The following is a 26,040-nucleotide window of genomic DNA, read 5'->3' as shown; positions in this document are numbered from 1 at the left end:
AAATATAGGGAGGAAATGACAATGGAGGAGGCCCATGACAGAAAGGTCAGACTGGGAGTGGGAGGGGGAGTTGAAGTGCTGGGCCACCTGGAGATCAGGTTGGTTAAAGCGGACTGAGTGAAGGTGTTGAGCGAAACGATCGCCGAGCCTGCGTTTGGTCTCCGATGTAGAGGAGTTCTCTTCTTGTCATAGTGAGGCCCACCGCAAATTGGAGGAACAGCATCTGATATTTCGCTTGGGCAGCTTACACCCCAGTGGTATGAACATTGATTTCTCTAACTTCAGATAGTTCCTCTGTCCCTCCCTTTCCCCTCCCCCTTCCCAGTTCTCCCCGTCTTCCTGTCTCCCACTACATCTTATCTTTGTCCCGCCCCCTCCCCTGACATCAGTCTGAAGAAGAGTCTTGTCCCGAAAAGTCACCCATTCCTTCTCTCCTGAGTTACTCCAGCATTTTGTGATACCTTCGATTTGAACCAGCATCTGCAGTTATTTTCTTACACAATTAATAATAAACTAGATCCACCGTAAATGTTACAATGAGAATTTTGGGGGAATATATTTTCTGAAGCTTAGTTCAATGCCAAGGCAGCATACAGTGCATTCAGAAAGTATTCAGACCCCTTCACTTTTTCCACAATTTGTTACGTTACAGCCTTATTTTTAAAATAGATTAAATTCTTTTTTTTTTTAAATCATCAATCTGCACACAATACCCCAGAATGAAGAAGCGAAAACAGGTGTTTAGAAATTATTGCAGTAATTAAAAAGAAATAAATTGAAATATCACATTTACAGTTCGATCATTCACCCACCCCTCCCCCGGTCCAGTCACCCCTGCTGCAGCCCCCCTTGTCTGCACGTCCAGGACACTGCCCCACCTCCCCTCCCACAGCGCTTGGGTCCCAGTCAACACCCACTGCTTCTGCTTCTCCTCCCCCCACACCATCCCCCACCCCCCCTCACACCCTTGAGCACCCATTCCCTGTGCTCCAATCTGTCTTTCTCCACAGACCAGGTGAGAAATGAGCTCAGGAAGATCAATGCGAGGAAGGCGGCTGGTCCAGATGGCATCAGCTCGAGGCTCCTCAAGTCCTGTGCAGACCAGCTGTGCGGAATAGTGGAGCATGTCTTCAATTTGAGCCTGAAACTGGGGAGAGTTCCACAGCTGTGGAAAACATCCTGCGTGGTACCGCTACCAAAGACGCCGCATCCGAAGGAACTCAACAGCTACAGGCCGGTGGCACTGACATCACACCTGATGAAGACACTGGAGCGTCTGGTCCTCGCCCATCCCCACCCCCTGGTGAGACCATCAATGGATCCGCTGCAGTTCGCCTACCAGACTCACATCGGGGTGGAGGACGCCATCATCTACCTGCGGAACAGAGCTCTTTCACACCTGGAGAGGCCGGATAGCACTGTGAGAATCATGTTCTTTGATTTCTCCAATGCATTCAACACCATCCAGCCGGGGCTTCTGGGGGGCAAGCTGGAGCGCACAGGAGTGGATCATCACCTCGCATCCTGGATTCTGGACTACCTCACCAACCGACCACAGTATGTGAGGACAAAGGACCTGGTCTCAGACAGGGTGGTCTGCAGCACTGGGGTTCCGCAGGGAACAGTGCTAGCACCATTCTTGTTCACCCTGTACACTGCGGACTTCAGGCACAGCTCCGCAGACTCCTATCTACAGAAGTTCTCTGACGACTCTGTCATCGTCAGCCTCATCACGGGCGACGAGGACAGGGCGTACAGAGAACTGATCAAGGAGTTTGTGGACTGGTGCCAGCGGAACTGCCTCCGGATCAACGCGGGGAAAACCAGGGAAGTGGTGGTAGATTTCCGCAGGCGCAGCCAGGTTCCCCCGACACCGGTGAACATCTACCTCAAAAATTAACTGGACTGGACTGAAAACACCGATGCGCTATACAGAAATGCCAGAGCAGACTTTATCTGCTAAGGAGACTCAAGTCCTTTGGAGTGCAGGGGGCACTCCTAAGGACCTTCTACAACATGGTGGTTGCATCGGCCATTTTCTATGGAATGGTCTGCTGGAGCAGCAGCATCTCAGCGGCGGAAGGGAAGAGACTCGACAAGCTGGTCAGGAAGGCCAGCTCTGTCCTGGGTTGCCCCCTCGACTCAGTGCAGGTGGTGGGCGAGAGGAGGATGATGGCAAAACTAACATCGCTGCTGGGCAACGACTCCCACCCCAAGCAGGACACTGTCACTGCACTGAGTAGCTCCTTCAGTGACAGACTCCTTCACCCCAAGTGCGTGAAGGAGAGATATAGGAGGTCCTTCCTTCCCGCTGCTATGAGACTGCACAACCAGCACTGCTCCCAGCAGACGAGTCCACAATAAAAGCTAAGAACACACAGAAAACTGATGACAATTTATGTATCTTTTATTTATAATGAATGATCTCTTGCTCTCCACTTTGTGACAAGTCTGTGATTGTCCTTGAGTGGCCTAGCCAGAGCCCGGACTTGAACCCGAGCGAACATCTCTTGAGGGACCTGAAAATAACTGTGCATCAACGCTCTCCATCCAACTTGACGGAGCTTGAAAGGATCTGCAGAGAATGGGAGAAATGATCCAAATATAGGTGTGCCAAGCTTGTAGCGTCATACCCAAGAAGACTTGAGGCTGTAATCGCTGCCAAAGATGCCTCGACAAAGTACTGAGTAAAGTGTCTGAATACTTATGTAAATGTGATATTTCAGTTATTTCTTTTTAATTACTTTGCAAAAATGTCTAAACACCTGTTTTTGCTTTTTTATTATACGGTATTGTGTGTAGATTAATGATTAAAAAAATGAATTTAATCAATTTTCAAATAAGGCTGAAACGTAAGAAAATGTGAAAAAATGAATACTTTCTGAATGCACTGTATATCATGCAACAAGTCACCCCTGGTGCTTCCCACATGATGATGCAAGTTGAAAATATTGCATGATTACAAATACTAACAGATGCACCCCTTCACCAAAATGAGTTCTGATAGTACCTACTTAGAATGACAGAATGTTTGTCACATTCTTAAATACCCACCTACATTTAATGTCAGATAAGGATGGCAGGTTCCTCAGACTTTAGTGAACCAGTTTACCACAGAGAAGGGCAGTGGCCTTGACCAAAGTACAAAAGTCACTCCCTGACAACTCCCTTGGATGATCAAAATGTCATGGTGCACTCTAGATTTTGACACAACAGGAGCACAGAAACTAACTCTATTTTGAAGCACTCACGTAAACTAATTTGTCTGGAACTGAAAATCCTATGCATTTAGACTACAGATGGATGCAGGCACTGCAAGAAGGGAAAATGTGATAATCAGGCTGCACTATATACTGAACTGATTCATGTACTTAAACAAAGGAAAAAATCAAGTGCTCACAATACATCCAGTAAGCTTGCTTTATTGATGGCCCATTATATTGGTTTAATTTAAATTCACTGACTACATGATCTTTGCTTTTTATGGATCATACGGTCTTTGTCTCTTGAAGTATTTCTGGAAATGATCACTCCAAGTGTGCTTCTTGAAATCCAGAAAGTGCCTTTTACTGCCCTGTATCTTATCAACAGATTGTATAATCAGGAATAGCAGCATATGACGTGTGCCTGTTATAATTACTAGTCAACAGTCATTTTGTAACTGCCGTTAACCACTAAATGCTTTATTATTTGATTTTACTTGCACGTAGAAAACTGCAAGTGAAAGCAAGTAATAAAGCTAGATAAAAATACGTTGAGCAAAGAAATTTTCTTATCTAGAAATGAAGCAATGTTTGAGAACAGCTCAAATTAAGTAAAATAGATAACTGCAGCTGTTCATGAGAGATTCTCTCGGTCTCCAAGCTCACCCAGTGGTCCCAAGCAATTATCAAGCATTAATATTTTTTGCCTTTCAAGATTGGTTAGGCCAATATTGCCGCTATCATGCAACCACCTATCCAAATGGACCAGTTATACTTTTTCCATACTTAAGAGTCAGAATTACACAGCATGAAAACAGGCCCTTAGGCCCAATCATGCCAACTATTGCCCCATCTAAACTAGTCCCATTTGTACGTGTTTGGCCCTTATCCCTCCAAACCATTTCTATTCATGTACGTATCTTTTAAATGCTGTTATAGTATGTGCCTCAACCACCTCCTCTGATTGCTCGTTCCATCTACCAACCACTGAATGAAATAGGTTGGCCCTCGGGTTCCAATTAAATCTCGCCTGATGCAGCTGCTCAATGAAATTATCCAAATTTAAAGAGAATTCCAAGGCCCAGTTTAGGATGCTGATACTGGTTTGCTTTCCCAGCCAATGGATTTGGAAGATTTTCCAAGACAGTGTTGGTGGTACTTCTAACAATAGCAGACGTAGACGTAGCTCTGAAATCAGAGTCTGGGAACAAACACCTACACATTTCAATTATAGTTCAAAGCGAGGGTATTTCAAAATGCTGGAGTAAATCAGCAGGTCAGGCAGCATCTCAGGAGAGAAGGAATGGGTGACATTTCGGGTCGAGACCCTTCTTCAGACTGATGTCAGGGGGGCAGGTCAAAGAAAGGTATAGGTGGAGACAGGAAGACAGAGGGAGAACTGGGAAGGGGGAGGGGAAGAGAGGGACAGAGAAACTATCTAAAGTTGGAGAAGTCAATGTTCATACCGCTGGGCTGCAAGCTGCCCAAGCGAAATATGAGGTGCTGTTCCTCCAATTTCCAGTGGGCCTCACTATGGCACTGGAGGAGGCCCATGACAGAAAGGTCAGACTGGGAGTGGGAGTTGCTCAGCCACCGGGAGATCAGGGTGGTTAAGGCGGACTGAGCGAAGGTGTTGAGTGAAACGATCGCCGAGCCTGCGTTTGGTCTCACGGATGTAGAGAAGTTGACATCTCGAGCAGCGGACACAATAGATGAGGTTGGAGGAGGTGCAGGTGAACCTCTGTCTCACCTGGAAAGACTGTTTGGCTTCTTAGATGGAGTTGATGGGGGAGGTAAAGGGACAGGTGTGGCATCTCCTGCGGTTGCTGGGGAAAGTGCCCGGGGATGGGGTGTTTTGGGTAGGAAGGGACGAGTGGACCAGGGAGTTACGGAGGTAACGGTCTCTGCGGAACGCAGAAAGGGGAGGAGATGGGAAGATGTGGCCAGTAGTGGGGTCCCGTTGTAGGTGACGGAAATGTTGGAGGATGATTTGTTGGATACGCTGGCTGATGGGGTGGAAGGTGAGGACGAGGGGGATTCTGTCCTTGTTACGAATGGGGAGAGAGGGAGCAAGAGCGGAGCTGCGGGATATAGAGGAGGCCCTCGTGAGAGCCTCATCTATAATGAAAGAGGGGAAGCCCCGTTTCCTGAAGAATGAGGACATCTCTGATGCCCTAGTGTGAAACACCTCATCCTGGGCATAGATGCGGCTTAGACGGAGGAATTCGGAATAGGGGATAGACTTTTTGCAGGAGACAGGGTGGGAAGAAGTGTAGTCCAGATAGCTGTGGGAGTCAGTGGGTTTATAGTAGATGTCAGTCACTAGTCTGTTTCCTGTGATGGAGATGGTGAGATCCAGAAACAGTAGGGAGATGTCAGAGATAGTCCAAGTATATTTAAGAGCAGGATGGAAATTGGTAGTGAAATGTATGAAGTCAATGAGTTCTGCATGGGTACAAGAGGTAGCACCAATGCAGTCATCAATGTAGCGGAGGTAGAGTTCGGGGATGGGGCCGGTGTACGTCTGGAACAGGAATTGTTCGACGTACCCGACAAAGAGGCAGGCATAGCTAGGGCTCATGCGAGTGCCCATAGCTACACCTCTGGTTTGGAGGAAGTGGGAGGAGTCAAAAGAGAAGTTGTTAAGCGTAAGAACCAGCTCTGCTAGGCGGAGGAGGGTGTTAGTGGATGGGGATTGGCTGGTTCTATGGTCGAGGGAGTGGGGGCCTGGAAACCGGAAGTTATCGAGGAGACGGAGAGCACGTGAGGTGTCTTGGACGTAGGTGGGGAGGGATATGACCAGGGTGGATAGGATGGAGTCGAGGTAGGTGGAAATAAGTTCGGTGGGACATGAACCGGCAGAAACAATGGGTCTGCCAGGACAGTTCTAATTATGGTTTTTAGGTAGAAGGTAAAATCGGGCCGTGCTGGGCTGGGGAACGATAAGGTTGGAGGCATTAGAGGGTAGAGCGCCGGAATTGGTGAGGTCAGTGATGGTGTTGGTGATTAAGGTCTGGTGCTCGTCGGTGGGGGTCATGGTCCAAGGATAAGTGGGAGGGGGTGTCTGAGAGTTGTTGTCTGGCCTCGGTCCGGTAGAGGTCAGCAAGCCAACATGGTTTACTATCATATTTATTTCTTTTATATGTCTCTTAAATCTAATCTGTCTTCAGATTACTTGCTTGACAGACGTTAATCTCTCTCCTTTAACTCATTATTCATGCAGCTTTTCTTACAAAATAATCTTGTTATTATGCTGCTTTATATTCGCGTGGGCAACTCATTAACCAAATCTGTTGCCCTTTGGTCAATAAATCAACAGAGCTATTTCCTATGAATGAGGCTGAAGACTTGTTGCGCCACACACAACTACCACTCCTACATATGTTGAGACATCACTTGAACAAATGTGAGAATTTCCCAGGCGGCTCTAATTATCTTTATAGTTCCTTGCAACGTTCCTGTTTTATAACACATAGGTTTTCACAAATCGAGTTAAATTGCTAAATATTGGAATGAAGTACATACTGCTTTACACTGTTTAAACATTTACTTTGTAACCAGGCAGATGCTACTTAAAATATTGACTCAATACTAACTGAACTTGATTGAAAGCAGATTATTACGGACTTTAACTTCTTATTTAAGGCTCGGCCTCATTAATGAGTGTCATTTGTACTGAAAATTTACATTTTCTGGCGAGAAAAATACATTTTAAGTGTGTTCTTATTTTCTGTCAGGTGTTCTCATCAGTCCCATCAAATGTTTACAATTCAACCAGTTAGCCAAACATCTTGGGATGTGAAAAAAATCTTTAAAGCAGTAGAGTTTTTTGGGTCTGCTTTGTGTGCTCAGTAAAGCAGTCATCTTGTCTGTGGAAGGCAGACCTACGTACTGCAGGCCACAGGGAGCACCTGAAACAACAGACAAGGATAGAGGAGGCACATGTGAATCTGTGTCTTGCCTGCAAGGAAAGTTTGTGTCTCTGGATGGTGGTAAAGTTGGAGAGAGTGTTCCCTCAAGAAGCAAATGTCAGCGGATATCAGCAGCTGGAAATGGAAAAGTTGAGCAAGGGTACAAGGCTGGAAAGGGTTGGCCAAGAAGAGGAGTATTGCAGACAGGAGAACGGGCCATCTTGGAGGCAAGGGCTCCTTCCAAAGTAATAGCATGGAGGTGATAGAGCTCAACATCATGGTGCGCTCAGAAGTCAGTAGGTGTGGAAGATCAGGGAAGATGGTGATGACATGGCAGGGGTTAGAGCTAGGTTGAGTCAGTTCAGGATAGGTACTATGGTGGGAGGAGGGGGGTGCAGGGTGATGTTGGGGGAGGAGGAATGTGCCCTCCTTGCAGAGGAAGAACAGGGGAATTCGGCAGCAAATATCTTGACTATTTGAAAACATTTAAAAGCTTTTTACAATTGAAATAAATATCTAAATGAAGACAGAGTGTGGTGATGGAAGAGCAATATTCAAGAAGAAAGTCTGTGGCTGATGGAGCTCCATCGGGATCTGTGCTTTGACCTCTGCTGTTTATGATATATAAATGACGGATGTAAATGTAGATGGTTAGTTAGTAAATATGCATATGGGAACAAGCTTGCAGGGGTTGCACACTGCAAGGAAGGCTGTCCAAATATACAGTGGGATAGGGATGAGCTGCAGAAGTGAGTGGAGAAATGGCAGATTGAGTTTAATTCAAGAAAGTGGAGGTGTTGCACTTTAGAGGTCAAATGTAATGGGAAAACATACAATTAATGGCAAAACCCTTAACAGCAATTATGTATAGAGGGATCTTGGGGTCTAAATCCATAATTCCCTCAATGTGGCAACACAAGTAAACATAGCACAAAAAGTAAGGAAATTTGTGTTTGGTAGATTATTTCTTTGTTGTAACAATGCTTCTTGGCAATAAATCTTATACCGTTGGAAAGCCTGTTTATTTCCCTTTTAAATGGTGCCACATTTGTAAGGAACATGCATTTGTGGGATGAGCAGCAGAGCTGAGTATGTGGGTTGCGCCCATGAAAAATCTGCCAAATCTTCTCTGCCAATGCCAAACAGCTTATTCTGCCATTGACTCTTGTTCGGTGTTGTTTGGTGGATTGGATGATTTAAGTCTGAAGAAACAAGACATATTGGCAATTTAACAATTTATTCATTTAATAAACAGGAGCCTCAGTAGCGTGTTGGAAGAACCATACACAGCCACAACAGCCTGGCACCTCCTCCTCATGCTGGTCACCAGCCTGGTCACACACTGTTGTGGGATGGCATCCCATTCTTCAACCAGCATTTGTCGCAAGTCAGCCAACGTGGTTGTGTTGGTCACTCTGGCACGAACAGCACGCCCATATACTCAGCTCTGCTGCTCATCCCACAAATGCATGTTCCTTACAAATGTGGCACCATTTAAAAGGGAAATAAACAGGCTTTCCAACGGTATAAGATTTATTGCCAAGAAGCATTGTTACAACAAAGAAATAATCTACCAAACACAAATTTCTTTACTTTTTGTGCTATGTTTAGATAGTGGTAAAGGAACCAGTTAGCACAAACACAAGGCATGATTACAATTGATCCATTTACAGTATAGATACATGATAAGGGAATAGCATTTAGTGCACAGTAAAGCCAGCAAAGTCCGATCAAGGATAGTCCGAGGGTCATCAAAGAGGTAGATATTAGTTCAGCACTGCTCTCTGGTTGTGGTAGGATGATTCAGTTGCCTGATAACAGCTGGAAAGAAACTGTCCCCGAATCTGGCGGTGTGTGTTTTCACACTTCTATTCCTTTTGCCTGATGGGAGAGGGGAGAAGAGGGCGTGGCCAGGGTGCGACTCGTCCTTGATTATGCTGCTGGCCTTGCCGAGGCAGCATGAGATATAAATGAAGTAAATCACGGTAGCACAGCGGTAGAGTTGCTGCTTTACAGCGAATGCAGCGCCGGAGACTCAGGTTCGATCCTGACTACAGGTGCTGCACTGTAAGGAGTTTGTACGTTCTCCCCGTGACCTGCGTGGGTTTACTCCGAGATCTTCGGTTTCCTCCCACACTCCAAAGACGTACAGGTATGTAGGTTAATTGGCTGGGTAAATGTAAAAATTGTCCCTAGTGGGTGTAGGATAGTGTTAATGTACGGGGATCACTGGGCGGCACGGACTTGGAGGGCCGAAAAGGCCTGTTTCCGGCTGTATGTATATGATATGATATATGATAAATCGAAGGGAGGTTGGTTCGTGTGATGGTCTGGGCTGGTCATCCCAATACAGATAAGATGTGGGGGCTTTGGAAGGGTGTAGAAAGGTTTACCAAAATTATGTCTGGATTGGGGGGCCTCTAGCTCCAAAGGGAGGTTGGACAAATTTGGGTTGTTTTCTCTGGAACACTGGAAGTAATGGGGAGACCCGATAGAAGAATAGCAAAGGGGATTACAGAGGCATGAGGCGTGAGCTGGCCAAAATTGACTGGAAGGAGGCCCTAGCAGGGAAGACGGTAGAACAGCAATGGCAGGTATTCCTGGGAATAATGCAGAGGTTGCAGGATCAATTTATTCCAAAGAGGCGGAAAGACTCTAAGGGGAGTAAGAGACACCTGTGGGTGACAAGGGAAGTCAGGGACAGCATAAAAATTAAGGAGAGGAAGTATAACATAGCAAAGAAGAGTGGGAAGACAGAGGATTGGGACTATTTTAAAGAGCAACAAAAGTTAACTAAAAAGGCAATACGGGAAGAAAAGATGAGGTACGAGGGTAAACTAGCCAATAATATAAAGGAGGATAGCAAAAGTTTTTTTAGGTACGTGAAGAGAAAAAAAATAGTCAAGGCAAATGTGGGTCCCTTGAAGACAGAAACAGGGGAATTTATAATGGGGAACAAAGAAATGGCAGTCGAGTTAAACCGTTACTTTGGATCTGTCTTCACTGAGGAAGATACACACAATCTCCCAAATGTTCTAGGGGCCGGAGAACCTAGGGTGATGGAGGAACTGAAGGAAATCCACATTAGGCAGGAAATGGTTTTGGGTAGACTGATGGGACTGAAGACTGATAAATCCCCAGGGCCTGATGGTCTGCATCCCAGGGTACTTAAGGAGGTGGCTCTAGAAATAGTGGAAGCATTGGAGATCATTTTTCAATGTTCTATAGATTCAGGATCAGTTCCTGTGGATTGGAGGATAGCAAATGTTATCCCACTTTTTAAGAAAGGAGGGAGAGAGAAAACGGGTAATTATAGACCAGTTAGTCTGACATCAGTGGTGGGGAAGATGCTGGAGTCAATTATAAAAGACGAAATTGCTGAGCATTTGGATAGCAGTAACGGAATCATTCCGAGTCAGCATGGATTTACGAAGGGGAAATCATGCTTGACAAATCTACTGGAATTTTTTGAGGATGTAACTAGGAAAATTGTCAGTGGATGTGGTGTACCTCGACTTTCAGAAAGCCTTCGACAAGGTCCCACATAGGAGATTAGTGGGCAAAATTAGGGCACATGGTATTGGGGGTAGGGTACTGACATGGATAGAAAATTGGTTGACAGACAGAAAGCAAAGAGTGGGGATAAATGGGTCCCTTTCGGAATGGGAGGCAGTGACCAGTGGGGTACAGCAAGGTTCGGTGCTGGGACCCCAGCTATTTACGATATACATTAATGACTTAGACGAAGGGATTAAAAGTACCATTAGCAAATTTGCAGATGATACTAAGCTGGGGGGTAGTGTGAATTGTGAGGAAGATGCAATAAGGCTGCAGGGTGACTTGGACAGGTTGTGTGAGTGGGCGGATACATGGCAGATGCAGTTTAATGTAGATAAGTGTGAGGTTATTCACTTTGGAAGTAAGAATAGAAAGGCAGATTATTATCTGAATGGTGTCAAATTAGGAGGAGGGGGAGTTCAACGAGATCTGGGTGTCCTAGTGCATCAGTCAATGAAAGGAAGCATGCAGGTACAGCAGGCAGTGAAGAAAGCCAATGGAATGTTGGCCTTCGTAACAAGAGGAGTTGAGTATAGGAGCAAAGAGGTCCTTCTACAGTTGTACCGGGCCCTGGTGAGACCGCACCTGGAGTACTGTGTGCAGTTTTGGTCTCCGAATTTGACGAAGGATATTCTTGCTATGGAGGGCGTGCAGCGTAGGTTCACTAGGTTAATTCCCGGAATGGCGGGACTGTCGTATGTTGAAAGGCTGGAGCGATTGGGCTTGTATACACTGGAATTTAGAAGGATGAGGGGGGATCTTATTGAAACATATAAGATAATTAGGGGATTGGACACATTAGAGGCAGGAAACATGTTCCCAATGTTGGGGGAGTCCAGAACAAGGGGCCACAGTTTAAGAATAAGGGGTAGGCCATTTAGAACGGAGATGAGGAAGAACTTTTTCAGTCAGAGAGTGGTGAAGGTGTGGAATTCTCTGCCTCAGAAGGCAGTGGAGGCCAGATCGTTGGATGCTTTCAAGAGAGAGCTGGATAGAGCTCTTAAGGATAGCGGAGTGAGGGGGTATGGGGAGAAGGCAGGAACGGGGTACTGATTGAGAGTGATCAGCCATGATCGCATTGAATGGCGGTGCTGGCTCGAAGGGCTGAATGGCCTACTCCTGCACCTATTGTCTATTGTCTATTGTCTATAAGAACATAAAATTATTAGAGGAAGAGATAGGGTGGACAGTCAGAGCCTTTTTCCCAGGATGCCTAGCTTTAAGGCGGGAGGGACAACTTGAAAGGAGATGAGCAGCGCAGATTTTTTTTAAAAAGCAGATGGCAGCAAGTGCCTGGAAAGCTTTGCGAAGTGTAGTGGTCGAGACAAGTACCACAGTGGCATTTAAGATACTTTTGGAGAGGCACCTGGATATCCAGAGACTGGAGCGATATGGATTATGTACAGGTAGTTACGAGTTGGCCTTGGCATCATATTCAACAAGAACGGCATCGTAATGAGGATGAATGAGACACAGAAAAGCCAAGAAAGTGGGTATTTGGAATATAATGTGGAAAATTAGATTATCCACTTTGATAAAGCAGAAATTCTGATGAATTATTAGTGAGATATTGGGAAATATCGATGTTCAAAAGAACGGGTGCCTTTTATTGCAAGTCACTGAAAGCTAATATGTAGATGCAGTAGACAATTCTTAAGGCTTTGAGATGTTAGATGTCATTGCGGAAAGTGTGATGTCTCACTGCAATTATTTAGGCAGCACCTGATGTTTTATAAATGATTTTAGTCGCCTTGTATTAAAATTATATTCTTTCCTTAGATGGAGTGCATCAACGATTCATCAGACTGGTTACTACAATGGAAGGACTGTCACATAGAATTGGGTCATAGAGTATGAAAACAGGCCCTGCAGTCTAACTCATCCATGCCTATCATAATGATCATCTACTCTATTCCATTTGCCTGCATTTGCCCCACATCCTTCCAAACTTTTCCCATCCATCTTCCTGTGTAAGACTAAAAATACCATGTTCATTCATCATATCTATGCCCTTCGTGCATTTATGCCTTCTATACCATCACCCTTCAGTCTCCTAAACTCCAAGGAATAAAGACTCAACCTCTCGCTGTAAACTCAGTCCCTTGAGTCCTGGCAACATCCTCACAAATCTTTTCTGCACTCATTCCAGCTTAATGGCATCAAATAGCAGCTAAAGCGTGGCCAAAACTGATAACTATACTCCAATTACAGTCTCAACATCATATTGTACAATTGCAACATCATGTTCCTACTTCTATACTCAATGCCCATACTCATGAAGGCAAGCATGCCCAAAGCCTTCTTGACCACCTTCCACCTGCGATATCACTTTTAGGGAACTTAGGGAATAATGTACTTAAATTAAAAAAGTTTTTTAAACTTCCTGTTTTACATCAGTCCTTAATGTTTACTGAAGGTCCTACCCTTCCCAAAAGATAACACCTTGCACTTGCCTGAATTAAACTCCATTTGCCATTCCTCAGCCCACTACCCAACTGATAAAGATCTGACAATAATACGAAACAGCCCTTTTTACTGTCTATGATACCACCTATATTACTGTCACCTGCAAATATACTAACTATTGCTTGTACATTCACATCAATAGGCTAATTTCTGTGGCTAGTAGGCTCGCTGTGGTTATCAAGCTTGTGTCTGTGGAGGAAATGAACAGTCGACATTTCTAATTCAGATGGAAAATACTCTTCATCTGGTGTGTACATTTGAAAAAAATATCTTCATCTGTTTTCAATGCATGAATGCAGTTCAATACACAAGATTTAAAAATTATTTTTAAATCAGTAAAAAAGCCTAATATTTGTAGCTGAAAATTATAATTATTGCTGTTAAGTTTGTCATGTGGGAATGAAAATTAACAAAAACTCTCATTCAAAAAGGACAGAGACATCTTTATATGGCATGAGAAAGAAAATATCACGCGAGTGAAGTAATGGGCGGCCAAAATCTCCAAAGAACATCATCCCTTCTACTTTTCTGCCTGTAGTAATCTGGGCTCATCTCTTTTCTAGTCACTGATTCCAGAATGAAAAATAAATCTGATTGTTCTTTTATACATATTCTTACTTGACTATTCCCCCCAAAAATTCCACAGGTGTAATGATTTGTGTAGTATTAATATCGTATCCCATACTTGAGACAAATAAGCAAAGTGCTGTTTATTCTCCAGATTTATTCAGAGAACTTACAATAAACCCTCTGTGGAATGTTGTTTCTTTGGAATGTTTTGGCAGTATTAGAAATTCATTAGGAAACTGCAGACCTAACAGAATGCCAGCACTTACAGTAAACAAATCATTATTTTTTTACTGCTGCTTTAAATTCTAACAGTAAAACACTACTCTCTGGTACAAAGTGAAAATCTGTACATTATATTCCATAATGGTATACATTTGTGCACTCCAGAAGAAACATATAGTCCATGTAGCATTAACCACATGAATTGGAATAGTAACAAAGTAGCTCTAAAGGAACCACTAATATCAAAGTATTATAAGAAAATAACTGCAGATGCTGGTACAAATCGATTTATTCACAAAATGCTGGAGTAACTCAGCAGGTCAGGCAGCATCTCGGGAGAGAATGAATGGGGGACGTTTCGGATCGAGACCCTTCTTCAGACTTCTTCAGTCTAAATATGTACTGTGCATCGAAATGGGTACTATACAAAAATGAAAGGTGCAACATTCAATAGTGCACTCAAAAATAAGCTGGCCAGGCATTGAATGTAAAATCAGAAAAACGAAAAACACCTCAAATAATTAGGATCACGAATTTGGTGCACAGTGAGCCTTTTCATTGAAAAACTTCAGATTTATGTGGCTAAGCACAAAATGTAAGTATGATTAGGGGTGTCCAGACTGAAATCTTGAACATAATGCCAAATTAAATTCGAAGAGGCAATGATTATTTGCTTATGATGATTGGTGATCTGGCAAAAGGAATGCATACACTTAAAATGATCTCTGTATACATTTGTGCACAAGGCGGCCACTGTAAGTGTGTGACTGCTATAGGTTTATAGGGAAGAGAAAGCAGAAAGAGAGCACTACACTCAGTCTTCTGCAGTTCCTCGTGTCTCCTATAAACTCTCCATAGCAAGTCTTGCAGGCCATGAAATGCTCCACACTGCAATGCCAAAGCAAGTTATCCAACATCGGCAATTTTTTAATGTAAAAACAAAAAAATCTTGGAAATACTCATTCGTAGAGAAAGAAAAAGCAGGTGCTTCAGGTCAATAACCATTTATTGGAAATGTACACAGATTAGGATTCCAGCCCACTGAAAAGTGTGCAGTATGAAAACAGACATGAATATTAAACACATCTTATTGACAGAAGCTGATGGGACGAGAGCACAGGTAATTGAACACTACCCAAGGGTAGACTTGGTGACAAAGCAGTATTCCATTCACTGATTATGACCAGCCATTTCACTTAAATTAATTTCTTACCAGATTGTACCCAGGTCATAGAATTATAGACACAAAATGCTGGAGGAACTCAGCAGGTCTGACAGCATTTCTGGAGAAAATTGATAGATGACATTGCGGGTCAGGACTTTTCTTCAAACTCAGTCACCTATCCATTTTCTCCAGAGATGCTGCCTGACCTGCATTTTGTGTCTATCTTTGGCAGTTCCCTTTTATTACATAGAGTCATGTAGTTGTACACCACAGATACATACTGAGAATTACTTCATCATACATACCAGTTACATCTTTGCACATTTCTCAAAACAGGTTTTATGCTACTTCTGGTTTTCAACTAACACAGGTGCTAAAACAAATCCTGTTACACAAATAAATACATGTTGTATCTTCAGTAATGTTACACTAATGAACATTGAAGTAACAGTTAAGAATTCCTTCTTCTAATTTATGTTTTATTAAAATTCGACTTACCAATGGTTCAGCCATCACAACTTCAATCTTTTTTTCAGACTGAACTGTAAATTCGGCAAACAGACTTTTAATAACATACTCTCCAGGTTTGATATCCGGGTCAACGGTGATGTTTGACATGGTGACACCCTTCTTCACCCAACAGGGATTGCTACCTGGGGAAATCCGGCGCCTCGATACAGTGCTAACAGGTGCAGAGGCTGCAGGGAAACACACGGAAAACAATTATTTTTGATAATTAGCCAGCAAAAAGTGAGAATGCAGTATTGCAAGCTTCATAACAAATATAATTAATTTGAACAATTAATTAAAATTTCTGTAATGATTCCTAAAAAGATCTTGGAGCACTTTTGAAAATAAACAAAAATATAAAGATTGAGCATACGAATAAAGCCAAACTTTAGCAATTCAAGTCACCTGCTAGCCTTTGCCACACTCCTACCTCTCTTTTCCAACTTTTTCCTCCTATATCATCATTTTGAAGAAAGGTCTCGACCCAAAACCTCACCTATTCTTTTTCTCCAATGCTGCCTGACCCACTTAGTTATTGTAGCATATTGTGTCTCTCTTTTCTGTTTTCCTTTGTTTATTCTTTGTAATTCTTGTAATGTAGAACAATTTGTTGCTCAGTTGGGCAAATGATCTCGTACATGACAAATGTTTCTAAATATTCTAGATTGTCCAGTAACCGAAGACTGGTCTACAGACCATCGAGGAAAGCATTTTTCAAAAGAAATTTCCACCAGCATTCCTGAATCTTTTTGACAAATGGTAATATTAACCTCTCCGAAATTGTACCTGGGATTCCATCTTTCTAGTTTTCTTCAAGAAACCAAGTAAATGTTTCTCAAAGCTGATCCCACACTGCTACTGTAACATCAGCAGAAGAGCCACTGTGCCACATTTGCACTAATATGTCAGCAGTTTAAGTAAAATAACAGTGTCATTTCTAGATGTAACCTTGCAAGAATTATAATTTATAATCCACATTATTCTAAATGTATATACAAGAGCAAAATAAATCTTTCTTGCACAATATAAGCTAACCTTTGTTTTATACAGGGCCCAATGCAAGTTGAGGAACAACACCATATCTTACTTTAAGGTACACTAGACCAAGTGGACCTGTTGGGCCCAAACCTCTGCTGCATTGGTGCAGCACCCTCTCCTCCCCTCTCCCCCTCAACCCCCCTTATCCTCCCTCATCCCCCCCTCCCTCCCTCCCTCCCTCCCCCCCCCCATCCTCCTCCCTCCCACGGAGATAGATTTAAACTTAAAAATGTGAATAACTTTAAAATATAACACCGATTTCAATGAAACTTCTTCCATTAGCACCAAAGGGATGACGGTAAATAAGGTGGGCCTAAATTTATTGTGCTATCGTTTACCGTTTTGGCTGTGGTTCAGGAACAAACAAACAAACGAGAGTTTTAGTATATAGATTGCAGCCTTCCAGATTCGTTCTTTCTCCCTGTAGCACCACTGGCCATTTCTGCTAATAAATATAGCTACTTCAGAGGCAAACAGAGAATCACTCCACTCTGGCTTACTGGAATACAGTACATGTCAACTGGCAGAATATAACCTCTTCATTGCAAGTCTTACAGGTTATAAAAACTACACTGCAAGAGATACAACATTTGCACTTTTTAAACATCTCACTGAAGATGAAAAAAAGACTGGATCAAACACAAGATTGGTGCTGAAGTATAAAAAACTTAATGGAATTGCAAAATACATACCTGAGAGAATGGTGTTTTAGACCCAATTAAGTTTTTAAACAGTATTACTAGTTTTTATAAACTAATTTAAACATTTCCTACAACAAAACAATGTTGTTAGGATTACTGATACCTTAATTAAGACTTCTGAAAGTTCCACTGGAAAAGTTCTGAAATAGCACACACGCGATCCGCAAGAAATTACTGATAGTAAGTTCTTACATTTTGAGTAAAACAGTGAATGGTCAAGATTATCTGGTCAAGACTGACAGATGAACCATTATTTCTCACCAGAAATTCTAGGTCATAGTTAAACATTTCAGGAAAATTACAATAAAAACAGGTCATATTAAAGGTTTTGAACCCAAAACATTAACTCTCTACACATGTAGACCGTGGGCCGAACATCGAAAATGTGTCTAGATTTTAACTTTTGTGACCCATCTCTGTTTGAAATTTGGCACAGATTTAGATAACAAATTATTGAGAAAGAATTCATAACTCGTCAGTGCAAAAAGTTGCACTCATTAATTAAGCTAATTAGAAAAAGTCACAGCACTCCAGCCGTGGGCTCCGTTGACCTAGGCTCCGCCAGCTGTGGGGTCTGTCGACCCAGGTTCCATCAGCCGTGGGCTCCATCGAACCAGGCTCCAGCCGCGGGCTCCGTCAACCCGGGCTTCGTCGACCTAGGGTCCGCCAGCCACAGGCTCTGCTGACCCAGGCCCCAGCCACGGGCTCTGTCGACCCAGGCTCCAGCCACGGGCTCTGTCGACCCAGGCTCTAGCCACGGGCTCCGTTGACCCAGGTTCCATCAACCGCGGGCTCCATGACCCAGGCTCCAGCCACGGACTCGATCGACCCAGGCTCCAGCCACGGGCTCCATCAGCCGCGGGCTCTGTCGATCCACGAGACCCCACTCTGGTCTGCTCCGGTCCCAGCTTCTCCGCGGCTTTTCGTGAGCTCAGAGAGAGAATTCTGAACAGGCACTGCAGTGTTTTGCCAGGATTTACTCCAGGACTTTGACCCATCAACAGTGAAGGAACAGCGACACGTGGGCTCCCTGCCTAGCTAGCCTGAAACTAAGCGTGTAATTGGTCAATTGGCGTCCAACAATGACAAACGCGCTTTGATTGGACAATTACTACTCAGAAAATTGACAAGATGTGAGTTTTTTTCCATATTTTAGAAATATGTGCAGGTTTTGTTCTTGACGAGTTTCAGATATAATTTCTATAATATTTTTACACAATATGTTATAAATACAGGTAGATATGGGATGTAGGTCACGACATGAAACAAAAAGGCACCTCGGCCCACGGTCTAATGCTAACTGAGTGCACAATCAGCGCTTACAGTATTTCCTGTTTTCATTTTAGATTTCCAGCATCTGCAGTACTTTGGTTTTTCAAAAGAACACAAGAGTTCCACTCTCAACTTTCATTTCTGATATGAACTTATAATGATCTCATTTACTTCCTGCACTTCCTAGAAACGTTTGAATATAAAACAGAAGTGTAACATCCCCTCCCATGTTAAAGACAATTGCAGCACAACCCTCAGTGACTTACACCTGTGAATCTTTAACTGGCACTGAAGAAAATTTCTCACCAATTAACCCGAGAACCAAATATAACGTTTAATACAATGCCCAATTATCAGTAACAGAAATATTTAATGTTTCATAAATCTTTTGTACTTAGCATTTCACTATTATCTAATCTTGCTTAGAGATTTTGGGCCAGAATTTGCTGCCAGTAGAAAGCCATCTAAGGTCACTGCAAACCTGTGTGATGAAGAATAAACCTTTTCTAGATCTTAGAGTAAACTGCTGGTAAATGTCACCCCAATTTTAAACTCAGCAAGGGGCAATCTCACCCCAGTCACTCCGTCTTCTCCTCTCTCCCATCAGGCACGAGGTAGAGGTTTGAAAACTCATACCTCCAAATTCCGGAACTGTTTCTTCACAGCTGTTATCAGGCAACTGACAGTCCTCTCATCAGCTAGAGTGCAGTCCTGACCTTCCATCTACCTCATTGGAGACCTTTGAACTATCTTTAATCAGACTTTATCGAACTTCAATGATATACCTCGCACTAAATGCTGTAACCTTTATCTGTACACTGTGGAAGGCTTGACTAAACATGTAGTTTATTTGACCTGATAGCACTTAAACAAGCTTTTTACTGTACCCTCCGTACATGTGACAATAATAAACTAAACTAAATATGGTTAAGAAATCAGTGTTAGCAGCAGGGCTTTGCATGGATTATTGCTAGAACCAACCCTTCACTATACAGCAAAAAGTAATGAAATCTAAGTAAGCTGCATTTTCTAGTTTAAATCTATTAACTTTTATTAAACTGAAGATTAAAATACAACGACTCTCAAAACAAACTCAAATACTTACAAATAAACTTAATTAATTAAAATGAAAACTGTACTTATCTATGCCGCCCACTGTTGTTCTTTGCTGAAAGGGAATTCTTGTCTTGTTCCTGCATAACATCCAGTACTGCAGATTTCCCCAGCATAAATGTGGGGAAATAGCAGCTGCCACTATGAGCAGACCAATGAGGAATCAATGGCAGAGTGGTCAGCAAGTTTAGGATCTCTACATTTGTGTGGAAATCCTAAATTCGACGGCACTTATATTGACAGACTAATTTTGTAAATGCAAAATTTGGAATATTACAGTGGTTTGTCAATTGGTGAGCTGCAATCTCAGATACTCACAGCACTCCATTAGTTACAGGAAGCTGAAATGGTCTTTTAATTCATTTAATGTCTCTCAACAGCTCTTAATGTCCAACTCTATGTGTATCCCTGGGAACAACCTTTCATAAAATTTTAAGGCACCTATGTTGTTCACCAGACTTTCTTTGCAAATGCACTGTCTGCATAGTGGGCATAAATCTGTTGGAGTAACACTTGGTGCTGGCCTACTTTGGTTCCAAGCACAGGCTGAGGCAGCCACATACAAAGTTTGCCTTCAGGATGAGGTTGATGTTCAGTAAACTTTGGATCTCATTGTCTAGGGACTTGTGCATTACAACCTATTGGACTCATTCCATCTGGGATCCTCAGATGGACACAAAGATTACATGGATGACTGGCAGGCCAGAGGAGCAGGGAATGAGCTACATCTGCACCATTTACAGCAGTACCGAGACTACTGCACATCTAATGACCAGGTTATTACTAGTTATTGAGAGAACACGCCTCTCCCACAGTCCCAAATTTTGTTTAATCTTGCCTATCCACTTCAGCTAATTTTCATTACACACCTTGGCCTCTCTGAGCCAAACCTCCAAGAACTTTAGGTACTCAGATCTGACAGTGAAAGGGAAGGAGGACTGGTTGGGCCAGTTGCTGAAGAACATAGTTGTACTCTTCTTGGAGTTTATTCAGGTCCCCAAAGTCTTCTCAAACTGGTTGCAGTGTTGATCAATTTATGGGCCGACTGTGGATCCAAGCAGAAGACAACATTGTGTTTTGTACAAGCGGCTTTAATTTGGGTGCCCCTTCTATCTGGCAAAGTCACCTCTCTTATGCCTGTATTATTCCTGATGGATTTGGCAGAGGATTCAATGCAACACGCAAACAGGGGAGAGTGGGCAACCCTGTCTTACTCCAGACTTGATGGGAACCTACTGGTTTCCCAAATACTGATTTGACCTGCTCTAAAGAGGTCAATGCAGATGGATCTAATTTCTGATTCCCACGGCAATTCCATTTTTGAGAATTCCCAGCTGACCAGACAGATGTCTGTTACCCTTTCCTGCATGTAGGTGATGGTTTCCTTGAGTCAAAGATTTTCCTGCCAAAAACCAACATAGGTTTGGTCCACGTAGATCACCTGTCCCAGAACAGACTTGACCCACTGAAAATGACCTTGGACAAGATCTTGCAATCCACATTCAGCAGTAATACATCCGAAATTCCCAATGTGTTCCTCGCCTCCCTTCTGCTTGTAGATGAGGGGGTGATGATGCTCTTACTCATGCATTTTGAATGCTGCCAGCCAGAGGCATAGCATTGCATGCATCCAAGAAGTCCCTCCCATCTACCTTCACAGAGTGCAACCCAAATAGTAAGCTGTCACTTCCGGGAGTTTTATTTGAGTTAAAGGAATGAATGGAGCCCGTCAATAAATGCCATAATTATCAATGACATCCTGTGAACAAATAACTATTTGCCCGAATTAAAACAGCTACAAGACACTCATGGGACATATCATTCTGAACAGAGAATCCATTGATATGCTCCCCAGTTCCCAACCTAAACATTTGCACCCACACCACCAGCATTCAGTAACATAAATGTGTACCACCTACAAAAGGCATTGCAGCAACTCATCAAGCCTACCCAAAATCCTCAAACTCTCTCACCTGGAATAACTGGAACACTACAACACTACCAACTGAAAGTTTCCCTCCACATCACACGCTGTCCTATTCAGAAATATATCACTGAATCTTTATAAACACCAGGTCTAAATCTTGCTACTTCTTAATCAATACCATTATGGGACACCTTCATCCAAAACACTGCAAAAATTTAAGGTGGAGTTCATTTCTGAAGAGAAATAAATGTTGCCCTTGTCAAAAAAATAACATTCACAAAAGGAATAAAGTGCCCCTCAATTTTTGATATCCGATGTTAATATTTGTTATTTCACATAAGAACAACATAAGTAAACAAGTTAGCCCCGATAGCTTGTTCTGTCATGTAATGAGATTAGGGCAAATGTGTGGCCTAATTTCATTTTTCTTAATATCTGTAGTCAACACAAAATCTATCAGTCTCAATTGCAAAATAATCAAGTGACTTAATGCCAGTAATAATTTCAAACTTGTATTACTTGTGAGTGGAGATATTTACTTTTGAAATACATATCTTTTTTTGGTAAAGTATGGCCCTGACCTTAGACTCACTAACCAGCAGAATGACTATCACAATCTATCCAAGTCAATTCAGTGAACGGTTTTGATCCCCAATATGGAAACTTACAAAAGGCCACCAGTCCCACAGTTATCTCTCTTATACACCGTCTTCTGTACTCAGCATTTTTCTTAACCATCCTTGAATTCCAACAGCTTATTTTTATTTTCCAGATTGATGTGTTTCCCAAATCATTTGCTTAAATATTAAACAGGAAGGTTAGAAAAACTGATATTTACTTTATCCTTTGATCTTCAACAACAAAGCCAGAAGATTTCCAGTTACCATTGGAGCAGGTAAGAAAAGTAAAAACAGTCTGGTGAAGAAAAGAATCAACCTCCATTTTTCTTTTTCAAAACACCGATATCTAAATTAACAAAATGACCAGACGCACCCTTGAAAGTTAATACCATGTTTACAGAGACTATCATCAAAAACATCTGCGCAAACTCTAATCCTCATTCTCATTCATCATTTAAAATGTGTAGTTGCTGTGCTGGTAATTACAAATATTCAATCTCAAAGAACATCAGTGGGAAATTACTAGGAAAATAAAGAAAGATTTGGTGCTTAACAGGAGATATAAGGCACAGCCACGGTCTCTGTAAAATACACTCAAGACAGATTAGGTTATGTAGGTTTTAATTGGCTGGGTAAATGTAAAAATTGTCCCTAGTGGGTGTAGGATAGTGTTAATGTACGGGGATCGCTGGGCGGCACGGACTTGGTGGGCCGAAAAGGCCTGTTTCCGGCTGTATATATATGATATGATATGATGATGATTAAGATGCGCTGAATGGAAAGAAAAAAAAATCAGAGACCGGAGAATTGGCAAATGAAGGAATCAAGAATGAGAAAGGCAAGAAAAAGGGGCTGTAATTTAAAATGAGCGTTAAATCCTGTTCTAATTGTGCCATTGTAGCACTTCTTTCTCAAATAGTATGCTGACATTTGTTTCTCCAATCCATCTATAGGATTTTGAAAGATGATGAGAACATCCATCCCTTGTAACCAATTCTTTCAAAATTCTAGAATATAAATAACATCAACATCTATAACTTTAAATAAACAAGTGTGCCTCAAATGCTTTACCATAGTGTTTTCTATAATATGTTTAATGAGCAATGGCAATTATTATCCATGACCAAGAGAAGTATGATTTACGATGGGAAACGATCAAACAATGAATGATACTAAAATTAGGGTACTAAATCCTTTGATTCAGTTTAACATAGTTTAAGAAGTATGTTTGCAAATGATCTGAACATATATCAACCTTAATATTTTTTTAATTAAATAACTCAATTATCTAAGGTTTCGATGCATTGCTTGACATACATCAGTTATCAAATTGAACCATTAATCTTAAAGAAACTAATACCAATATGTTTGTGTAGCACAAGAAAATGAATGTTATTCAGGCTTAAAATATCAGACTCAAGCTTAGTATGCAAGTTTACTATAAAAGTGGCATGGAGAATATTAAATTGATAAGATTACCAGGGTTGCGGTGATTCTTGTAAAATAGAATGGAGAAAAGATTGAAAGCATAAAAGTGTGCACGCAACATTCAATAATATAGATTATTGTGAAGCTGGATTCATCCATGCAGCTATTCTTAAGAGTTTTATTTAAATATTTATATTTTTATATCAGATCTTACTTGAATTTTTTATTGAAAAATCTTTAAATGACTGTTGCAATGAACCACGTCAGAAAAATGTCACAAGAAGCAAGACGAGGTCAGATTGTATCTGTGCAAAATTGATGATCGAGCCACCTTGTTATTTAACTCATCTATTCTAAAATAAATTTCCCAACATGATTGCTCCGATACAATTAACATATCTTGATCAAAATGTTGATTACTGCGAAAAGATACTGAGCATCTCATTATTTCTGGAATAGTCCCTGTGATTTCTACTTTTAATGATGAAGAAGCTTGATATTTCAATTCACCATCTTTTAACCTAGATAAATAATTACTAAATTGGAATAAATGGGAGTGCGTACATCATACTTATAGTTGTTTTCTGGTGAATGAAGGGGAATTTTTCTGTCTATTGCTTGTCAATAGGAAAACCAAGTCAATACGCAGCCCACACATATCACAGGACATAGGGACATCTATTGATTTGAACAGCAATACACCTGGTCAAGTTATGAAGTGTTCTTAAAGGCTCGGAGAATTAATCAACAACATTTTGGGTACCAGCATTACCAATAGTGAAACATTTCAGCTGTCTTTCAGACAGAAAGCTAAATCAAATCCTTAACTGCGAAGCGGAACTCTTACTGGTGTCCTGGTTAGCACTATCCTTCCACCAACATAACTAAAAATGTCTTCTGTTTGCTTTGATTTCCAAAAGCTAATGATGACTTCGCTCAATAGCATTTTTAGTTATTACAGGGATTTTAAGGAGAAAAGCACTATATGAAAATCTAAGTCTGCTCTGCAATTTAAAAAAAAAAGACAATAATTATTTTTTTCCTTAAATGGGTTACACAAAAGTATCCAACCAGCAAGAAATTGTGGCAAAAGCAGGCTTTACAAATCTGATCCCAGTGTTACTGAAATTTTCTTTAAGTAAACCAATACAGATTTTATTTTATATTTTTAAAAAGTTAACCTAAAAGATCACAGTACGCTTTGCTAATGGAATTGGTAAAATCATAATGTTGTTGCATAAGGGAGGTCAAATGAATACTGTGCATCTATCCGTAAGGAGACAATCTATCCACAATCAAATTAAATGAGGGAATGGAGAATTTACATAGGACATCAACAAAGAGTTAAAAAGTTCAGGCCACTCAGAAGTAAAAATAATATTTGCTGGTCTATAAAAGTTACATCTTCAGCTGCAGTGAGAAGCAATGGCGGAAATAACCGAGGCTTTGACCACAATCTTTCAGTGCTCCTTGGATATGTGGTTGCAAATGCAAAATAAGGTTCAAAAGGGAAATAGACCTGATGCAATTTTACATCAGGGAAGGAATCTGTTGTTTTCCATACTTAAATCATTGATGACAGCATGACATGCTAATTAAAACAGCATCCTGTGTTATATATAATAATGGCAGAGTCCGAATGAAAGGAAAATTTCCTAAACTGTGCGAGTCTCTGCTTAGGCTCCAGGACTGTACCAGATCTGAGCAACACACGATATACAAGGATGTGATTCAAGATATTAATTAGAATAAGGAACTTAAATTGAAAGACAAGAGAATCTGGAATTATTTTTTCTGCAGAGCTACGAAGGTTATCGCAAATTGTGAAGTGTTTTGATAAAGTAGCTATAGAAAACATTTTCCATTGGTGTGGTAGTGACAACCAAATGAGACAGATTTAATAGTAATAATAGAACCAAAATCAAAAGAAATAAAAATGCTGCCACACTGTTTTAATTAGATTGTACTGACTATAGAGTTGATTGAGTCAGATTCAATTGCAAATGTCTAAAAGGTATTGAGAAATAAAAAAGGAAAAACTTGCAAGGCTTTACAAAAGCTTTTCAGAGACCTCAGGCATGCATAATGGATCAAAAAATAAGCGCCTTCATTTAGATAATTGTTTTAATATAAGAAGTTTCAAATGCTCCTCCCAGGAGCATTATATCATTAAAAAAATACCAAGTCAGATGCCAAAATATCCTTCGAAAAGGTGGAATTTAATTGGATCTTAAAGCAAAGAAGGTGGTGAGATAGATTGGTTTTAAAAGGGAATTCCAGAAGATAAAATGCAGTCTTTTGCATTTTAGCAGCATATATTACAGTCAGTGGTAGAG

At 41.6% G+C, this 26,040-nt stretch overlaps 1 protein-coding gene across 6 annotated transcripts in view; it reads right to left on the bottom strand.

Moving 5' to 3' along the window:
- fryl (furry homolog, like) overlaps window positions 1-26,040 on the bottom strand; it is a 275,852-nt gene that overhangs the window by 171,088 nt on the left and 78,724 nt on the right. For all 6 annotated transcript variants that reach the window (XM_078398759.1, XM_078398756.1, XM_078398750.1 and 3 more), the window contains one exon: window positions 15,594-15,793. In XM_078398759.1, coding sequence (XP_078254885.1) covers window positions 15,594-15,713 — 120 coding nt within the window. In that variant the 5' untranslated portion in view covers window positions 15,714-15,793. The remainder of the gene's footprint in view (window positions 1-15,593; window positions 15,794-26,040) is intronic.

This window comes from Rhinoraja longicauda, chromosome 1 (assembly GCF_053455715.1).
Source record: "Rhinoraja longicauda isolate Sanriku21f chromosome 1, sRhiLon1.1, whole genome shotgun sequence".
Taxonomy (NCBI): Eukaryota; Metazoa; Chordata; class Chondrichthyes; order Rajiformes; family Arhynchobatidae; genus Rhinoraja; species Rhinoraja longicauda.
This window is presented reverse-complemented; position numbering and strand designations above follow the sequence as displayed.